We start from the raw sequence: 22121 nt of genomic DNA, 5'->3' as shown, positions 1-22121 counted from the left end.
ACTCAGACAGACATGTAACATTTTTACGTGTTTGACCGTTTTGCTTTTATTTACCTCGCCATGTAGGCAACCATGTTTCCGTTTTCGGGGGTGTGCATGCTGGGTATGTTTTTGTTTCCATAACCCACCGAACGCTGACATGGATTACAGGATGTTTGACGTGCGTGTTTAATTTTCTGCGTTCGTATACACACGAAAGGGGTTCAGGCACTAGCGGGTCTGCACATAATGTTGACCTGGTAGGTTGGTAAAATCTCCACCCTTTACCCGCTAGGCACCGCCATCAACTAGATTAGAAACATGCAAACTGCATGTTTGCTGTCACTGTTGTGAGCATCAGTCTGTATCTTTGCTGTCACTGTTGTCAGCATCAGTCTGTATTTTTTGTTATTACTGTTGAAAGCGTCAGTTTGTATTCTTCTTATTATTGTTGTATGGACATTTCCCCCCAAAAGGAAGGTGGCCACAAAATGAGTTGCTCGGAAGAATTCTCGAATCAAGTTTGCCGCAGTAAGCATGGTAAGGGTTCGCTTTAGTCTAACGAAGTGCGCAGCGCCCAGTTACTATAAATACAACACCTGGGTGTACGGCTTGATGTTAATTAAGACACGTGTGGAACGAAAAAAAAAAAAAAAATTAACATGCAGCATATTCAGATCTTTTCAAAGCTGTGCCGGTGTGATGTTTTTTTCTGACCTGAAGGTCAGCCGCGAACTTGCCGATGCTTTCTTTCTGACTGTTTGTAAAATAGTGGTCACGTGTTTGCAAATATTGGTTTCGTGTTAGTATATATTGGTTACGTGTTTGCTAACATTGGTCACGTTTTAGCAAATATTGGTTACGTGTTAGTATATATTGGTTACGTGTTAGTAAATATTGGTCACGTGTTTGCAAATATTGGTTATGTATTTGTAAATATTGGCTACGTGTTAGTAAATATTGGTTACGTGGTAGCAAATATTGGTTACGTGGTAGCAAATATTGGTTACGAGTTTGCAAGTATTGGTTACGTGTTAGTAAATATTGGTTACGTATTTGACAGCGCGGATGCGGTCCCGTTTGTTGTTGGAGATTATCAACACGTTTGTGGTACCCAAGCTGAAACTAGCTGTTTAGTCGGTTCAGGTTCCTGCAGTCTTCAGCATACCAACTCTTGCAATTAGCTGGAAAAGCATTTCGTCAACACACACAGACAGACAGACACACAGACAGACAGACACACAGACAGACACACACACACACACACACACACACACACACACAAACACACATCCCCGTCCTCCACACCAACCCCCTCCTCACCCACACCAATACCAACAACCATCTCCACCACCATCTGGTCTATCCAAATTCCAAACTTGTTGTAACAAGTTGTTGTTGGGGGTAGGGGGTGGGGGGATGGGGGGGTATTGTGTAGGTGGGGGGAATCAGGGTGGCGGTGGTGGAAACACACACACACACAAACACACACACACAAACACACACATACACACGCACAACTCAACATACACACACACACGCTCACTCACTCACACACACACTCTCACTCACACACACACAGACACACACATACGCGTGCGCGCACTGCAACTCAACACACACACACACACACACACACACACCACAACTCAACACACACACACACTGACACCACAACTCAAAACACACACACACAACACAACACAACACAACACACACACACACACACACACACACACACACACACGTGTGTCAGTCTGGAGCATGTTTCTCTGGCCTTGCACTGTGAGCGCTCAGCGTTTCCATAACAAGAACACAGCAACGTCTATGGCCTTCTTACCTCCGATAGACCTTCAGATGAAAGGAAAAGAAAAAACGGGGAAGGTGGGGGAGGTGGGGGGTGGGTAAAGGGTAGAGGTCAAAGGGAAAGGTCAAGGTCCTCTGATCCTGTCGGCTGTTATCATCGTCCTCTGGTTGCTGCAGTATTGATGGTAGACTGTCTGCTCATAGCGCGGCGGATAGCCTGAGAGATGGACTGGGGCTGTTGTAGTATTGATGATAGACTGTCTGCTCATAGCGCGGCGGATAGCCTGAGAGATGGACTGGGGCTGTTGTAGTATTGATGGTAGACTGTCTGCTCATAGCGCGGCGGATAGCCTGAGAGATGGACTGGGGCTGTTGTAGTATTGATGATAGACTGTCTGCTCATAGCGCGGCAGATAGCCTGAGAGATGGACTGGGGCTGTTCAGTGTAGTATTGATGATAGACTGTCTGCTCATAGCGCGGGGGATAGCCTGAGAGATGGACTGGGGCTGCTGTAGTATTGATGGTAGACTGTCTGCTCATAGCGCGGCGGATAGCCTGAGAGATGGACTGGGGCTGTTGTAGTATTGATGGTAGACTGTCTGCTCATAGCGCGGGGGATAGCCTGAGAGATGGACTGGGGCTGTTGTAGTATTGATGGTAGACTGTCTGCTCATAGCGCGGCGGATAGCCTGAGAGATGGACTGGGGCTGTTCAGTGTAGTATTGATGATAGACTGTCTGCTCATAGCGCGGCGGATAGCCTGAGAGATGGACTGGGGCTGTTGTAGTATCGATGGTAGACTGTCTGCTCATAGCGCGGCGGATAGCCTGAGAGATGGACTGGGTCTGTTGTAGTATCGATGGTAGACTGTCTGCTCATAGCGCGGTTGATAGTCTGAGAGATGGACTGGTGCTGTTGTAGTATTGATGGTAGACTGTCTGCTCATAGCGCGGCGGATAGCCTGAGAGATGGACTGGGGCTGTTGTAGTATCGATGGTAGACTGTCTGCTCATAGCGCGGCGGATAGCCTGAGAGATGGACTGGGGCTGTTGTAGTATTGAGGATAGACTGTCTGCTCATAGCGCGGGGGATAGCCTGAGAGATGGACTGGGGCTGTTGTAGTATTGATGGCAGACTGTCTGCTCATAGCGCGGTTGATAGTCTGAGAGATGGATTGGGGCTGCTGTGGTATTGATGCTAGACTGTCTGCTCATAGCGCGGCGGATAGCCTGAGAGATGGACTGGGGCTGTTGTAGTATCGATGGTAGACTGTCTGCTCATAGCGCGGGGGATAGCCTGAGAGATGGACTGGGGCTGCTGTAGTATTGATGATAGACTGTCCGCTCATAGCGCGGGGGATAGACTGAGAGATGGACTGGGGCTGCTGTAGTATTGATGATAGACTGTCCGCTCATAGCGCGGGGGATAGCCTGAGAGATGGACTGGGGCTGTTCAGTGTAGTATTGATGATAGACTGTCTGCTCATAGCGCGGGGGATAGCCTGAGAGATGGACTGGGGCTGTTGTAGTATTGATGATAGACTATCTGCTCATAGCGCGGGGGATAGCCTGAGAGATGGACTGGGGCTGTTGTAGTATTGATGATAGACTGTCTGCTCATAGCGCGGCGGATAGCCTGAGAGATGGACTGGGGCTGCTGTAGTATTGATGATAGACTGTCTGCTCATAGCGCGGCGGATAGCCTGAGAGATGGACTGGGCCTGCTGTTCTCAGTTTCGAAAGAACGGACATGGACATTTTTTTCTTAAATCGATATTTTGGTGGTGATGTGAACAGTGTGCGTGTGTGTGTGTGTGTGTGTGTGTGTGTGTGTGTTTGTGTTAGTGTGTGTGTTATGTTATGTTGTGTGTGTGTGCGTGCGTGCGCGCGCGCGTCCGTGTGTGTGTGCGCGTGTGTGTGTTTTAGTTCATTTCCTCCCTCACTATCTCTCCCCACCTCTCCTTCTCCCGTCCTCCCTCACCACCCCCTCACTCTCTCTCTCTGTGACAGTTCCACTCCACTCCCCCCCCCCTCTCCTCACCACCACCTCCTCCCCAATCTCACAATGTACAGATCCCTCTTTGTCCTTATCTTCCCCACCATCCACTATGGTCTATGTGTGTGTGTGTGTGTGTGTGTGTGTGTGTGTGTGGATCTTTACGCCTTCCCTTCCCTCTCTTTTCTTGACCGTGGTGACGATGCTGCTCCTGATGGTAATTGTGTAATAATTGTGTCTTCTTCTTCTTCTTCTTCTTATCATGATGATGATGATCATCATCATCATGATTATCATTATAATGATTATGACGGCGACGACGACGACGACGATGATGATGATGATGAAAATAATAGAAACAAAGTATTAATAATAATGATATTATTATTATCATTATCATTATTATTACTATTATTATTGTTGTTGTTATCATTATCAATACCATCATTATTTTTTTATGAATTAACAATATTACTATCATCATCATCATCAATAACATTATCATAATAGATAATGATTTTAAGAACGTGACGGAGATAACTGATGACTATGACCAAGATGTCATGTTGACCACTCCGCGACGATGACTGGACCATGAAAGATAACTGTTACGACATAAGCATGTCGCAGTTCACCCCCCTGTTTGCTATATTTTGTATTTGTATTCTATTTTATTTTGTTTTATCACAACAGATTTCTGTGTGTGAAGTTCGGGCTGCTCTCCCCAGGGAGAGCGCGTCGCTACACTACAGCGGCACCCATTTTTTTGGTGTTTTTTTTTTTTTTTTCCTGTGTGCAGTTTTTGTTGTTGTTTTTTTTCCTATCGAAGTGGATTTTTCTATATAATTTTGCCAGGAACACCCCTTTAGTTGCCGTGGGTTCTTTTACGTGCGCTAAGTGCATGCTAGCACATAGGACCTCGGTTTTTCGTCTCATTCGAATGACTAGCGTCCACACCACCACTCAAGGTCTAGTAGTGGATGGGGAGAAAATATCGGCGGCTGAGCCGTGATTCGAACCAGCGCGCTCAGATTCTCTCGCTTTCCTAGGCGGACGCGTTACCTCTAGGCCATCACTCCACTATGATTACATACTTTGGGCTCTGACCAGTCGCTGTGGTGTGGTTTGCTTGGTTCCAGCCCTGGCCGTGAGGTTTCTGACCAAACGCTTCATCGGAGAATATGACCAGTCAGCAGGTGAGAGTTCTTTCTTTTTTTTTCTTTCTTTTTTTTTGTGTTGTAAAGTCCTGTACTAGCATCCTAAATTTATTGCACTTATTTTACCGGCGGTACAATTTTTTTGTTGTTGCATGTATGAAACGATATTTCTATTAATATGATGATGTTCCTTTCATTTTTGATAACTTAGAAGGTTTGAGCCAGTTCATCACGATGCAGTACAAAACGATATAGTTCAATCTTTAACAGAATAGTACAGTGCAGAGGAAAGGTTCAAAACAGGGCAGTACAGTACAGTACAGTACACAGCTAACAGCACAGTGCAGTGCATTGCAGTACAGTACAGTACAGTACAGTACAGTACCGTACCGTACACAGCTAACAGCACAGTGCAGTACAATACAGTACAGAGCTAGCAGTGCAGTGCAGTACAGTACAGAGCTAACAGTGCAGTGCAGTACAGTACAGACCTAACAGTACAGTGCAGTACAGTACAGACCTAACAGTACAGTGCAGTATAGTACAGTACAGAGCTAACAGTGCAGTGCAGTACAGTACAGAGCTAACAGTACAGTGCAGTATAGTACAGTACAGAGCTAACAGCACAGCACAGTGCAGAACAGAACAGTACAGAGCTAACAGCACAGTATAGTACAGTACAGTACAGTACAGTACATAGCTAACAGCGCCGCAGTGCAGTACAGTACAGAGCTAACAGCACAGCACAGCACAGCACAGCACAGCACAGCACAGTATAGTACGTCTCAATACAGTGCGGAACAATACAGTACAGTACAGTACAGTACAGTACAGCACTGCACATCACCATGCAACACAACACAGCACAGCACAAAACAATACTGCAAAAGCGAAGCCTTTCTGACTCGTACAGCTACGTGCTAAATCATTCGCAGATAAATGAAACCCAAACAACACCGAGAACTTAATAATAATAATAAAAAAAAACGACATGAAATAACACACACATACACGCGCGCTCCTACGCACGCGTGCACACAAACTGAATATACACATATGCGCACGCACACACACACACACACACACACACACACTGACACACACAGAGCGTTTAAGCCAAAATGTCATTTTTGGAGCAGAGGATTTGAGCAGCCGTGGACGGCTATCACTGAACTCAAAAGGCAAGACCAAAGTAATAACAAACATGATCAAGGGTGCCGATATTCCATTTTTTTGTTTTTTTCTAAGTGTTGTCTGATCAGAATGCTTTCTTCTTCTTCTTCTTCTTCTCATTGTTGTTATGATGTTATTGCGTTGTTGTGTTATGCATACATAACTACATACATTCACCCCCCCCCCCCCACACACACACACATGTATAAACAGAAGACTCTTCATGTCTTAAAACTTGTATTCTTAAAAAGCAGCAAATTTTCGCTTCTTCAGCCTTTGTTTTTCCTCTCTGTTCGTCGATGCGCTCGCATGCGGGCCGCGGCGCGCGCGTGTGTATGTGTCTTTTGTGAACAGAGAAAGAGAGAGAGAGAGAGAGAGAGAGAGAGAGAGAGAGAGAGAGAGAGAGCGTAGAAGGAGAAGGGGGAGGGGGGAGAAAAAGGAGAAAAACTGAAGTGAGAAGAGAAAGAAGAAGGTCTCAGACACAGAAAGCATCATCATCATCATCATCATCATCATCAACATCAACATCAACAACAACAACAACAACAACAACAACAACAACAACAACAACAACAACAACAACAACAACAACAACAGATGAACAAGGCAGACAGATGGACAGAGACAACATGCACTAACAACAACAACAACAGATGAACACGCAGACAGATGGACAGAGACAACATACACCACCACCACCACCAACAACAACAACAGATAAACAGGCAGACAGATGGACAGAGACAACATGCACTATCAACAACAACAGATGAACGGGCATACAGATGGACAGAGACAACATGCACCATCAACAACAACAACAACAGATGAACAGGCAGACAGATGGACAGAGACAACATGCACTATCATCATCATCAACAACAACAACAGATGAACAGGCAGACAGATGGACAGAGACAACATGCACTATCAACAACATACAGATGAACGGGCATACAGATGGACAGAGACAACATACACTATCAACAACAACAACAACAGATGAACAGGCAGACAGATGGACAGAGACAACATGCACTACCAACAACATACAGTATCAGTATCAGTAGCTCAAGGAGGCGTCACTGCGCTCGGACAAATCCATATACACTACACCACATCTGCCAAGCAGATGCCTGACCAGCAGCAGCGTAACCCAACGCGCTTAGTCAGCCCTTGAGAAAATAAAAAGAAAAAAAGAAAAATAAATAAGAATAAAAAATAAAATAAAATAAAATAAAATAAAACAACAAAAAAATAAAATAAAAGGAAATTAAAAAAAAATAATAAAATAAAATAATAGCATAATAACAAACATCCAGAAAGGAAGAATGAGATACACAACGGCAGATGATGGGAGCCGGGGAGGAGGGGTGGGGGGGGGGGGTTGTGGGAGCTAGGAGGCAGAGAGGGAGGGGGCCGGGGGTCGGGGGGCGGGGGGGGGGGGGGGGGGGAGCGTTTGGTAAAGCCCTCACCATCATCCAGCAGTTCCACCAGCACAGCCGGCCAGCGCAGTGAAGCATGCAATGCACCGCCCCACGTGTACCGCCCCTCCCCCCCTTCCCCCTCTCGCCACCCCTCCCCCCCTCCCCCCCCTCCCCCTGCCTGCTCCTCCTTCTCCCCCCCCCCCCCCCCCCCCCCCGCCCACCGAACATGCTGCAATCGATTCCAGTCACGCCTCTTCGGTCACCGGCACCCAGTGCAATAATAATAATAATAGTAACAACAGCAATGTGGGTAAGTGTTCGGTCGATGCGTGATCTTTTTGGATGCCAAGACGTTTTTTTTTTTTTTTTTTTTTTTTTTTCTTAGTGGGGCCTCCAACCTCCTCTTTTTCCCCACTTTTTTTCTTTTCTTTTTTTCCCTTTTCTTCTTTTTTTGTTTCTTTTTTTTTGTGGGGCCTCCATCCTCCTCTTTTTTCCCCCACATCTTTCTTTTTTCTTCTTTCACAAACTCATATTTACCTTTTATGCACCACTTTCCCCCCCACACACACCTTAACTAATCACTTTCATTCTTTCCCCTATCGTCTGGCGCAGCAATTGCCCCAGTGTGTCTTGAGGCATACATTTTAAGAATATTCGATGTCTGTGTACATTTGCCAGGGTTTTTTTTGATGTTCTAGTGTTCTGATGTATGCATTCTAAACATGTATGACAACAGCCCTCAGGTCACTGATTCTCTTGTCTTCTGGAAGCCCTCCGTAGCCACTCTCACATTGGGTAAGTCAGGTCAGGTCATTAGATCTGCTACTGGTAACCTGTAATCCAGTACAACCTGTTCAGGGTCGGGTTGCCGACGACTAAACCGGCACTTCCACCGCTCCCTTCTGGGACTGGTGAGGCGGGTGGCTAGACACCCTTATGGAGATCCATAAAAGGGCGTCGGCTCAGGAGAGCCACCGACGGCCATCTAGCTCCACTGTGCTGTGTGCATGCCACACGCAGTTGGTCCCCGGGGTGTGTCTACCCATGTATGCGAAATCTGGATCCGGCAGAATCTGCGGAAGAAACCTATCGGTTCAACGGAGAGGAAGGCGGTTACAGCAACGCACTGTGGAGTGCAGAGAGCAAGATGAGACACTGAAAGGATATCTTGGTCATCCACTGCATCCGTGCTCATCATCCAGTCGTCTCGACTTAGTCTTGCCACTGGAAATTGGTGGACCCGGACGAGAGAGTGAGGTCGACGTTGCGCAACTCCTCTTCACTTTAAACAAACTCATCGCGCAAGTCATCAGTCATCCAAAATGACCTTTCATCCTTCATAAAGGCGCCAGGTTGTGCGAGGCCAACAGGACTGCTGCAGCTGTTGAGAAGAGGCAGGCCAGAAAGTCACGGGCAAACAAGCTCCCTGACAATGATATGCCTGTCTTTGTCTGCCCCAACTGTCAGCGAACATTTCGTGCGCAGATTGGACTATTCAGCCATCTGCGCACTCACAGATAGATTCATGAGCATCCTTCCCCCCACCCCACCACCACCCTCCCCCCATCCCCCATCCCCCATCTGGATGACAACGATGGTCATCATCGATCTCGATGGACACACCATAGGGTAAGTCAGGGAATGGGCATTAAAAAAAGAAAAGAAAAGAAAAATCCTGGGAATTGAAAGAAACAGCACCCCCGAAGACGGAGTATGGCTGCCTTCATGGCGGGGTTAAAAACGATCATGCACGTAAAAAGCCCACTCGTGTACATACGAATGAACGTGAGAGTTGCAGCCCACGAACAAAGAAGAAGAAGAACGTGGGAGTTGCAGCCCACGAACAAAGAAGAAGAAGAACGTGGGAGTTGCAGCCTACGAACAAAGAAGAAGAAGAAGATGAAGAAGAAGAAGAAGAAGAAGAAGAAGAAGAAGAAGAAGAAGAAGAAGAAGAAGAAGAAGAAGAAGAAGAAGAAGAAGGAGGAGGAGGAGGAGGAAAGAAAGAAAGAAAGAAACAGCGCTACTCCTCACAAAGGTACATGTGCACTTAGGAACTGACGTTCTGTTGTTGTCGTTGTTGCGGTTGTTGCAGAGAACAAGTACAAGTGCACCACTATGATTGAAGGAGAGTCGGTGGCCTTTGAACTGCTCGACACACGTTCCACGGTAGGCTGCCACAGGAAGCACCGCGTGCTGTTGTGATTTTTCTCTTCTGTTTTTATTTGTCTATTTCTTCTTCTTCTTATTATTGTTATTATTATTATTATTATTATTATTGTTGTTGTTGTTATTGTTGTTTTCATTATTATTATTATAATATTTATCTATCTTTTTTTTTAGTACCATTATTATTGTTGTCATTATTACTATAAATATTACTGTTATTATTATTATTATTATTATTATTATTATTATTATTTCTTCATTTTGTTGTTTTGTCGCTGTTTAGTGTGTCATTCTGGAAGTATAACTGGGATGTTTATGTGTGTGCGTGTGTGTGTGGGGGGGGGGGAGGGGTGGTACGGGTGGGGTGGGGGGGGGGTACGGGGGCGTGGGGGGGCGTAGGGGGTGAGTTGGGGGGGGGGGGTTGAGAGGGTAAGAGTGGTAGGGAAAAAAAGTAGCAGTGGATAGGGGGTAACTGGGAGGAAGAATAGGACATTATTTTATTGGAGTGGGTACAGGTGGGGAAGAGCGGCACTAACATGTGTGTGTGTGTGTGTGTGTGTGGTTTCTTTTCTGATGACGATTCATTCTGTTTTCGATCCTTCTGTTTCTGATGATTCTGCTTCGGCTTCTAACGATGACTCCCGCGTTTCCGATGATGATACTGCTCCTTGGATGCTAATTCTGCTTGCGATGATGATGATGATTCTGTTTGGGTTTGTTTTTTTTCTTCATACTTCTGCCTCTAGATTCCCCTACTTCTTATACTTCTTCTGTGTAATGCGTCTGGTTCTGGTGATTCTGTTTCTGTCGAATCTACTTATGGTGAATTTGCTTCTGTCGAATCTACTTCTGGTGATTCGGCTTCTGTCGAATTTACTTATCATAATTCTACTTCTGCTTCTGACCAGTCTGCTTCTGATGATTCTGTTTCTGCTTCTGAAGAATCTGCTTCTAATGACGACACTGCTTCCAACGAGTAATCTGCTTCTGATAGTTATGATGAATCCGCGGCGTATCCTCCTTTTCCCGGCGATTCTGCTTGTGATACTTCCGCTCCAGGTCATTCTGTTTCTGACGGATCTGCTCCTGATGATTCTCCCTCCAACGACGGGTGCTGTGATCAAATTTAATGGTTCCATCATTGGACTCTCGCCTGAGGTTCCTGAGTATCGATCCCTGTCGCACCTGGGGGGTTTAAGGGTAGAAGGCTTTCCCGATCTCCCCAGGAGTGGAGTGATGGTCTAGAGGGGTAACGCGTCCGCCTAGGAAGCGGGAGAAACTGAGCGCGCTGGTTCGAATCACGGCTCAGCCGCCGATATTTTGTTCCCCCCTCCACTAGACTTTGAGTGGTGGTCTGGACGCTAGTCATTCGGATGAGACGATAAACCGAGGTTCCGTGTGCAGCATGCACTTAGCGCACGTAAAAGAACCCATGGCAACAAAAGGGTTGTTCCTGGCAAAATTCTGTAGAAAAATACACTTCGACAGGAAAAACAAATAAAACTGCACGCAGGAAAAAAACACACCCAAAAATGGGTGGCGCTGTAGTGTAGCGACGCGCTCTCCCTGGGGAGAGCAGCCCGAATTTCACACAGAGAAATCTGTTGTGATAAAAAGGAAATACAAATGCAAACACAGATAATATGTGCAGACCTGCTCCTGCCTGAACCCCCTTCGTGTGTACACGCACGCAGAAGTTCAAATTCGCACGTTAAAGATCATGTGATCCATGTTAGCGTTCGGTGGGTTATGGAAACAAGAACATAACCAGCATACACACTCCCGGAAAACGGAGTGTAGCTGCCTCCATGGCGGGTGGGGGGTGGAGGGTGAGGGGAGGCGGTAAAAAAACAATACGGTCATTTACGTAAAATGCTACATCTCTCTCTCTCTCTCTCTCTCTGATTAAAAAACCTGATTGAATGACACAGGAAACAACTAATGAGCGCCCAACGGCAGCTGTCAATCGGCCCAACTCAGGTAGGCAGTCTGTTTGTGCAAATGACCCTATCGTGTTTTGCAAACCACTTAGAGAGGTGGTTTATTTTTGTTTGTCCCTGACCTCGAAGATAAAGCGTTATATATTAAGTATCCATCTCAGTTATTCATCATTCATAGGCAGCAGTTTGTGCAAATGACCCCCGTGTTTCGTAAAAAACAGCTGAGAGAGTTTGCATTTTTAGTCTATGACCCGGAAGATTAGAGCGCTGTATTATAATCATCTGCATCATCGTATCCAACTACTTCTGATGATTGATTCTGCACCTGATGCCGGTTTCTTTGGTCTCTGACCGAATATTAAGCACTATATTATTGTAATTACCCATATCATCATATCAAACTGCTTCTGATAATTTATTCTGCACGGTGATGTTAGGTTGTTGTTTTTGGTCTCTGGCCGAAGACGAAGCACTATAGAATAACATAGAATAAAATAGAATAGATTAGAATAGAATGTGTCTTTATTACCAAGTGTACCGGGGGTCATAATGAATATTGGGGATGGTGTGTGTGTGTGGAGGGGGGGGGGAGTTAAATTATAAGGAGATATAAGTATCCATATCATCCGTATCAAAACTGCTTCTGATGAAGAATTCTGCAACCTCCCCCCCACCCCACCCCCCACAACACACACACACCCACGCCTCCCCAACTCTCTCCCACACCCTCCACACCTCTTCCCCACCTCCCCCACACATCTCCCACACCCTCCACACCTCTTCCCCACCTCCCCCACACCCTCCACACCTCTCCCACACCTCCCCCACACTCTCCACACCGTCCCCACCTCTCCCACACCGTCCCCACCTCTCCCACACTCTCCACACCTCTCCCACACCTCCCCCACACTCTCCACACCATTCCCACCTCTCCCACACCGTCCCCACCTCTCCCACACCCTTCACACCTCTCCCACACTCTCCACACCTCTCCCACTCCTCCCCACACCTCTCCAACACCCTTCACACCTCCCACCCCCCACCCCACCAACACCCACACCTCCAGAAAGAGGACCACGGGGCTCGGGAGGACGTGCTGAGGTGGGCGGACGGCTTCATGCTGGTGTACTCGGTGACCAGCCGCCACAGCTTCCAGATCCTCGGAGACCTTCGCCGCAAGGTGGAGGAGGCCAAGCGGGCCGCCCACGTGCCGGTCATCGTGGTGGCCAACAAGGCCGACCTGGCCCACTACCGGGAGGTCACCCAGGACGAAGGTGAGGAGGGTGGTGATGGGTGGGATGGGGATGAAGGAGGGGTGGGGGGGAAGGGGAGATCGGGGGGTTGGGTGGTGGTGGTGGCGGATGAGGAGTGTGGATGATGAGAGAGGGGGAAGGAGGGAGGGGGGGGGGGGTTGAGGACGGTGAGGAAGGGAGAGAGAGAGAGGGGAAGGACGGTGATGAGATGGAGGAGGGAGGGAGAACGATGAGGGAGCAATGGAAGGGAGCGAGGACAGGGAGCGAGAGAGGGTGGTGACGGAGGTAAGGTAAAGAGTGAGGGCGGTGAGGGAGGGAGGGAGGGAGGGATGGTGACGGAGGTAAGGTAAAGAGTGAGGGTGGTGAGGGAGGGATGGTGACGGAGGTAAGGTAAAGAGTGAGGGCGGTGAGGGAGGTTGGTGACGGAGGTAAGGTAAAGAGTGAGGGTGGTGAGGGAGGGATGGTGACGGAGGTAAGTAAAGAGTGAGGGCGGTGAGGGAGGGTGGTGACGGAGGTAAGGTAAAGAGTGAGGGCGGTGAGGGAGGTAAGGTAAAGAGTGAGGGTGGTGAGGGAGGGATGGTGACGGAGGTAAGGTAAAGAGTGAGGGCGGTGAGGGAGGGTGGTGACGGAGGTAAGGTAAAGAGTGAGGGAGGGAGGGAGAGGTGGTGACGGAGGTAATGTAAAGAGTGAGGGTAGTGAGGGAGGGATGGTGACGGAGGTAAGGTAAAGAGTGAAGGAGGGAGGGAGGGGTGGTGAGGGAGGTAAGGTAAAGAGTGAGGGTGGTGACGGAGGTAAGGTAAAGAGTGAGGGTGGTGAGGGAGGGATGGTGACGGAGGTAATGTAAAGAGTGAGGGCAGTGAGGGAGGGAGGGAGGGATGGGATGGAGGGAGAGTGATGACGATGAGGTTTGGAGGGAGAGAGAGAGAGTGAGGATGACGAGGGAGCAAGGGGGAGAGAAAGTAAGGACAGAGGGAGAGGTGCAATGGATGTAGGGCGGATGAAGAAGAATGTATATGTTTGCATCGTGCCTACAGCACACTGAAAAGAACCCTCGGCAACAAAAGGATTATCCCTGAAAAAAACAACAACAAAAAAAAACACACGAAACAGCCCCCCCCCCCCCCCCCCCCGAACCCCCCCCCGCCCCCCCCCCCCCCAAAAAAAAAAACCCAGAAAAAAACCAAACACACACACACACACACACACACGATTTTACTTTCATAGGAAACCAAACACTTTCAGACAGAAGAAAGGGAGAGGGAAATTGGTGGCGCTGAGCTGTGGCGATACGTACTCCATGGGGAGAGCAATCAGAATTTCATAATGAGAATTTTGTTTTGATTAAAAAAAAAAAAAAAAAATTACGATGCAGTAAAAACTGAGTTCAATGCAGTTCAGTACAATACAACGCGCGAATTGTGCGGTGGTCATAAGGCAGGATAATTATTATAATGATGAACGAGTTAATTAACTGACCTGGAAAATGACGAACCAGACCCGATGGTCTGCCTATTGGAAACGCCACCACATGATTTCAGTCTGTTAAACGGTGCGTGTGACGCATAGATGGGGTACATGTGTTAAAGAGAGAGACAGAGACAGAGACAGAGAGAGACAGAGAGACACACACACAGAGGGAGACTCAGAACTAGGAACGTGGTTGCACGTGTTTTGCACACACACACACACACACACACACACACACATGAAAACCAAATACCTTGAGTAGGATGAACAAACTAAAATTTAGAAACGATAAACTGATAATAATCATAACCGAACTAGATAACAAGCTAAGGGTAGAAGACAAAAATGACTGTAGGATTCTTCAAAGACAAAAAACTAAAGTTTATAAAAACCTTTTGGGTGGTAGTTGAATCCTCTTTGTTTTGACACGACGTTTCGGACCATAGGCCCGTTGTCAAGTGATGAGAAGAGGACAGCGTGAATAGGAAAGCCTATGTGAGGAAAGGGTGATGACATCTCACTACTTCCTGTTTTGATGGGCCATGCAAACAAAACACTTGCTGATCACCATTCAGTGCCATACGTACTCACTCACACACATACACACACACACACGCACACACACACAAATTTCATACACATATATATTGCTTCTAAAAAGAGGGATAGGAGGTAAAGAAAGAATAAGGACAGAGAGATCAAGGCAGAAGGGCCCAGGCGCTAGACGTCAGTGACTCTGACGTTCAATCCACTCAGCTGTGCGGTCCCCAAGCGGTCAGTGACGCGGCTCTCCATGTACTTTCTGTACGTGCTGTCACTGGGGTTCTGCCACACAGCTGAGATTCTTGCATGGGTGAAGCTAAGGGTAGTTTAGAAACATGTCTCTCAGCTCAGACTGGCAGCTCTCTCTGCTCTCTGTTATGTAACGCATAGAAAATAGAGACGGGAAAATAGATACGGAAAGAGAATAATTTACAGACAGTCTAGGAACTAATCACTCGTCAGATGCTCAGTCTGGTGAAATGTTCCAGAAGTATCTGAGAACCGCAGTGAAGGAAGATCAGTCTCTCTACACACAGGATGTTCGGTCAGTTCCGGTGTGTCTGGAATACATGATGTCACTCTCTCGAGCTTTCACACCAGTAGTCATGTTCTTCAGTCCACAGGGATCCATGATTCTGACAACGTGTTGACTGCGCAGCAGTATCAAGTGTGTGTGTGTGTGTGCGCGTGCGTGCGTGCGTACATGCGTGCGTGTGTGTGTTGGGGTGTGTGGAGGAGAGGGGGTAATCTTTGGTTGAGGGTGTGTGGTGGCAGTGGTCCTTTAGGAATTAACTATCGAATTCAAACGTTCGTTCGTTTATCAACCTTACGGTTTTTTTGTTTTTTTTTACTAAAATTCAGACCCCCCTCCCCCACCCCCGAACAAAAACAAACAAACAAACAAACAAAAAATTCAAACAAAAAATCGAAAGAACAAACAAAGAAACAAAAGAAAAGAAAAAACAAACAAGAGGCAAAGCCTTCAAGACTCACTTGTGCTTCGCGCTTTATCCAGTAAAGGAATCATGAGGAGAAAAATAAAGACATTTTTTTAAAAAATCGTTGAAAAGTGCTCTGTACTAAATATGATATATAAAATAAGTTTTGGATGAAAAACAAAACAAAACAAAAAACAAAAAAAAAACACAGGCATGCGAGCGGGATCGAACCACGCATGTTCAGTTCAGATGCAAGCAGACTCATGTATTCCCTCTCACCGTGAAACACGTGCTCCTTGACTGTTGGGCTCTGCATGACGTTAGACACAGACATTACACGGTGGTTTCTTTGAAGACTTTGTTTCGTGATGTCCCTCCGTGGACGCTGATGGACTTCTTGAAAGAAGTGAACATTTTTAATCAGATTTGAAGGTTTTAAACAATGGAAGGTTTTTTTTTAAAAAACTTTGAGTGGAAAGTTTGAAGTGGTGATTCGTTTTAATTTTTTTTTTTTTTACCCTTGTAGTAGTTATTAACGTGGCGATAGCCTTGAGATGGCCTTAGTGGTTGGCACCATAATTTCATTTCATTTCATTTGCAAGCAGACTAATCCCCAAGGTTGAGACACATCTGACGTCAGTTGACTAAATTCAAAACTTATAGCAATGTTGACGTTTTCTTCTTCCTGGGATGAAAGTAGATGTGATTGCAGTGGATGTAATAACGCCGTTTAAATCATGTCTTTTTGTGTGTTTTATCATATCTCGATTCTTCTTCTTTCTTTTTTTCGGTGTCAAAGGAGACGTTGCCATCTCCTTCAAGCACATCGCAACACATGGTAGATCTCTAGATCTGCATAAACACTTCTACAACAGGCTGAAAGAAACGATCGATTCAGTTTTTCTTTTATGTTCATTCCAGTTAATTCAGTGTCCACTTTAGATTACTTATATGCAGAAAGCACGTCGATGGTGCAGTTAGTATTACTGTAAGTGTTCTGTCTAGAATTTGTGTTTCTTTTCTTTTGATTGTGAAGAAGAATCACGAGGCCATGTCGTCTTCGAACACAACCTTCCAGTCGGCCATACTCAGTGGAAAGCGTTTTTTAAAATATTTTTTAAATTGTTATTTTTAATAGAATTTTCGGATTTTGGAACACATCTCATCGTAAATAAACCGTTAAAATTTCGGAAATACGGCTTAATTCGGGAGACTTAAACCTGTTATTGGTATGACTGTGAAGACTTTTTTTTTTTTCATACTATGTTCAAGCTGTACCAATTTGGTATTGGCAGACAAAGTATTTCCAGAGAAAATGGCAATGTTAAAGTTTATCACGGACACACACACACACGCATACACACACACACACACACACACACAAGTGAGTCAAAAAACTTATCTACCAACAAATAGATACCTCCCCCGCCAGTTACCTACCCCTGAACACACACACACAGAGCAAACACACACACACACACACACAGACAGAGCAAACACACACACACACACACACACACACACACAGAGCAAACACACACACACACACACACACACACACAGAGCAAACACACACACACACACACACACACACACACACACACACACACAGCAAACACACACACCAACCCCCCTCCACCCCCTGTCCCCTCACCCCCGCTCCACAAACAACAACAAAATATCACCTACCAAAAGCACTACCATATGGGTGTTAGGGGCTAGGGTGGGTGTTGTTTAGGATGTATACCAAGCGAAGTAACCTTTGCAGCTGTGAATTTCAAACTACCACCCACCACCACCCCTTGGGCTTCTGAATAGGGTGGGTTTTTTGTTTTGTTTTGTTTTTTTGGTTGATATAGAAAGGTAAGTAATTGTGAGTCTTTTTTTTTTTCTTTCTTCCTGCGGGGTGGTAAATCTGGAGGAAAACGACAAAGCAACCAAAAAAACAAAAACAAACCTACCTGCCTACCTACCTACCTACCTTGCCTACCCTTGAGCTGCACGTGGGAACTCTGGCCCAATTTATGGCCCGATATATAGCGTAGCGTCAGACCACCCACACTGATGGTGTAACTGAAGAGGAAGGGCGAGAGAGTGAGAAAGGGGAAGAAGTGGTGGTGGTAGTGGTGTGTGTGTGTGTGTGTGTGTGGGTGTGTGTGGGGTGTGTGTGTGTGTGGGGGGGGGGGGGGGGTGTGGGGGGGGGGATGGTGGTGAGGGTGGCGAGGATCAGTTACGCTTTTGAGGTGTGTGTGTGTGTGTGTGTGTGTGTGTGTTCTTCTTCAGTTTAACGTCTATTCACTGTAAGTGTTTTTAGACGGAAAGGAGTAAAGTAGTATACAAAGGAAAGGGAATGCATGTGAATATCAGTGTAAAAAGTGTGTGTGTGTGTGTTTGCTGTGTCCCTGATTAATTAATGTTAAACATAAAGTATGAGAGTTCACATTTCAGCATGTCCCGGTACATGTGCATCATTTTGTTAATCTCTTGGGTTTAAAAAAAAAAAAAAAAATATTGGTATTTTTAATCTTATGTATCTATATTACTGATCTATATATTGATTTATGTAGCTGTTCATCTGCTTATAGGCTAAATCTATTTTTCCGTTCATTTGGTTTTGTCGTCCTTTCGTTTATTTATTCGTTTTCACATCTTGTTTGCACAGTTACCCATTCCCTTTTCTTTTTTTCAGAACTGTAGAATAAATAAAAAGGCATTGGCCATACAAAAGGCTTATCATGCCCGATGCAACACTGTTGAATAATGTTGATTAACCAAACGCCATGCACGGTGTATGTGTGTGCGTGTGTGTGTGTGTGCGTGCGTGCGTGTGCTTGTGTGTGTGTGTGTGTGTGTGTATGCGTGCGTGTGCTCGTGTGTGTGTGGGCTCGTGTGCCCGTGTGTGTGTGTGTGTGTGTGTGTGTTGGGGGGGTGGGGGATTGGGGGGGCTCGTGTGCTCGTGTGTGTGTGTGTGTGCATGCGTGTGCTCGTGTGTGTATGTTTGTGTGTGTGTGTGTGTGTGTGTGTGACCCCCTCCACCAGGTGCCCGCCTGGCCGTGGAGCTGGGCTGCTCTTTCGTGGAGGTGTCGGCCTCCGAGGACGTGGCTCGGGTCATGGAGGCGTTCCACACCCTGTGCCGCGAGATCATCGACTACAAGCGTCGCTCCAGGACCTTCCTCGACCGTGTGTTCGGCCTCAAGAAATCCTGATGCGATGTGTGGGTGTGGGTGCGACCTCTCTCTCTCTCTCTCTCTCTCTCTCTCACACACACACATACACTCCACACAGACCTACACATAAAACCACCAAGGGTTGTTGGTTGGTTGGTTGGTTAGTTGGCTGTGTGGCAAGCTTTTTGGTAAAGCGAGGTGGAGAGTTTTTTGACTGAGGATTTTTTTTATTTTGATTGAAGGGCTGAATCGAACGGAACTGACACAAAGACCTGGAGTTATTAAACGAGGTATTAAAAGTGAAAATCAAATGAAATCAAAGAGGTGAGGTGTGAAAAGTTTAACTGAAAATGAGAAAAAAAAGAAAGAAAAGTACCTACTGAAAATGTGTGTTGGAGGGTTATTATTATTATCATTATTATTATTATTATTATGATTATTTTTATTATTATTATTTTAATTTCTTCTTTTTTTTTTCTTCCGAGGATTTAAAATTTGAAACTTTGTTAGATTTAGACTGAATCTTTTGAGGGAAAAAAAATGTGATATACATATAAATATATATATATATATATATATATATATATATATATATATATATATATATATATATATATATATCTGGTCAAAACGTCTCACGAATGACATCAAATTTAGTTGTAGTGTGTGACGTAAGTGTGAGGCTGTATGATGATGATGATGACGTCGAGGAAGTGTGTGGTCATTGCGAATATATTACTTGATGAGTGAGAAGTATGGAACACGCACGCACGCACACACACACACACACACACACACGGCGCACACACACGCGCGCGCGCGGCATCGAGCACGCACGCACCCACATGCGCAAACACACAAGGACAAGCGGATGAGTGACCTCGAGAAATGTTTAAATTCCAACAAACCTTTTTTTTTTTTTTTTTTAATGGTTGAAACTGGTCATATGAGGTCAACAATTACAACAACAACAAAACAGGACAGGCGTCTTCAGCCGGAATTCAGTTTAGATTTTTCGGCAAACGATTCACACACACACACACACACACACACACACACGCACGCACGCGCGCGCGCGCGCACACACACACACAGGTGTTCACGCACGCACACATACACAAACAAAACTTATTTTATCGCTACAGATGTGTGATATAAGTCCGATTGATAGATAGATTGCAAATAGTCTCTCAACGACTTCTCCGAATCAGTGAGAGCGAAGGAATAATTATTGCAATGAATGTTTGAGGGGAAAAAAAAGACAAGGAAAATAAAATTGAGAGGAATGAAATCACACACACACACACACACACACACACACACATACACACACAGACGCGCCAGCGTTCGCGCGTGCGCGCGCACACACACTCACACGCACACATACACGCAGAAACAGACACACATTGGCACACACACACACACACACACACACACACACACACACACACGTATGGTTAAAAAAAAAAAAAAGTCTATACTTTGAAGGCTATGACAGAAATGAGAAGATTATGACAACCTGGCGTTTTGATTTGTGTATTGTTGTTTGTTTGTTTGGGTTTTTTTTTGTCCTTTCTTTCTTTACATCCCGTTCCATTGTGTAGATCTACACACATGGACGTGGGATTATGTCTCACTTTCAAATTGTGTCTGTTTCCATTCATCATTGTTATTATTATTATTATTATCTATATGATTTTGTGTGTACATTGAGAGAACTTAATTGGTAGTAGATAAAAAGGTGTATTTATGATAGCTGCAGTGAGAAAATTGTGATTTAAATGGAAGAAATAAATCATGTGATCATTGACAACATTGAAAATTTTGCGTGATTCCCCTCTTTTTTTTTTTTTTCTTTGTGTGTGTGTGTGTGTGTGTGTGTGTGTGTGTGCGCACGTGTGTGTACTTGTATGCATGCGTGCACGCCGACGCGCGTGTATGTGTGGGCAGTTTGTCACAGTGTGTGTGTGTGTGAGGGATTCGGGTGGAATATAAATCACATTTAGAACTACAGCACCTCTTGTTCTGCGTGTATATATATCATCAAAGATATATTCACCTCCATTTCACCTACCCCTGCACACACACACACAAACACCCCCATACACATACATTTTCCCACCACCACTCCCTCCTATAAGAACCCCCCCCTACCCCCCCCCCCCCAAAAAAAAGGGGGAAAAAAAGAAAAAAAAAAAGGACGAAATGTATTCCCAGCGAGCCTGTTGTGAAACTGGGAATAAGCCATGAGGTCCTATCATTTCAGTCATTCAAAAAAGAAAAAAAAGAAAAAAGAAAAAAAAGTTGACTAAGGGATCTGGCAACCGTGTTTCCAAAAGCAGCATATGATTTTTATCACTATTATTATCATTGTCATTGTTATTGTTGTTGTTATTATTATTATTATCATTATTGTTATTATCAAGTCCTCACGTTTCAACAGGGATTGGCCGCAACCAGTCAAGTGAAACGAACATCAAGTGTGGCATGGGAAGCAACTGTACTATATACTGCGCTCATTTTTCGCCTCGATGACTTGCGTCCCTTGTATCACAATCGCGCTGCAGAGACCAACCAGCCTTGCCGTTGCAGTTGAACAAACCCCTACTTTTTTTTTCTGAATTAATGAATTGATTATAATAGTCATCAGATGGCAATAAATAGATGAATAAATAACTTACTAGATAAATAGATAATTGACATGAAGTAAATAAATGACACGAAAGAAAAATAATATTGACTGGTACGGTTGAATAGTCTAGAGCACGCGATTCTCATCAGAAAGTCCAGCGTTCGATAATTCGCAGTTTCAGCTCACCTTGGTGTTTTTTTTTTTTTTTTTTTTTTTTCGATCTCCCAGATAATCCTATGTGTATAACCTGTACGTTAATGGCTGGATTTCCCTTTGGTATGTATTTGTATTTGTATTTCTTTTTATCACAACAGATTTCTCTGTGTGAAATTCGAGCTGCTCTCCCCAGGGTGAGCGCGTCGCTATACTACAGCGCCACCCTTAAAATAAAAAAAAAAAAAAAAAAAAAAAAAAAAAAATCCTGCATGCAGTTTTATTTGTTTTTCCTATCGAAGTGGATTTTTCTACAGAATTTTG

The 22121-nt window shown here is 45.3% G+C and overlaps 1 protein-coding gene across 1 annotated transcript in view; it reads left to right on the top strand.

The window, feature by feature from the left end:
* LOC143282817 (ras-related and estrogen-regulated growth inhibitor-like) overlaps positions 1-20826 on the top strand; it is a 99467-nt gene extending 78641 nt beyond the window's left edge. The window contains exons 2-5 of the mRNA XM_076588607.1: positions 4921-4977; positions 9631-9704; positions 12711-12918; positions 18885-20826. Of these exons, the coding sequence (XP_076444722.1) occupies positions 4921-4977; positions 9631-9704; positions 12711-12918; positions 18885-19051 (506 nt within the window). The 3' untranslated portion in view covers positions 19052-20826. The remainder of the gene's footprint in view (positions 1-4920; positions 4978-9630; positions 9705-12710; positions 12919-18884) is intronic.
* The last annotated feature ends 1295 nt before the right edge of the window (positions 20827-22121 follow it).

Source organism: Babylonia areolata, chromosome 6 (genome assembly GCF_041734735.1).
Source record: "Babylonia areolata isolate BAREFJ2019XMU chromosome 6, ASM4173473v1, whole genome shotgun sequence".
NCBI lineage: Eukaryota > Metazoa > Mollusca > Gastropoda > Neogastropoda > Buccinidae > Babylonia > Babylonia areolata.
This window is presented reverse-complemented; position numbering and strand designations above follow the sequence as displayed.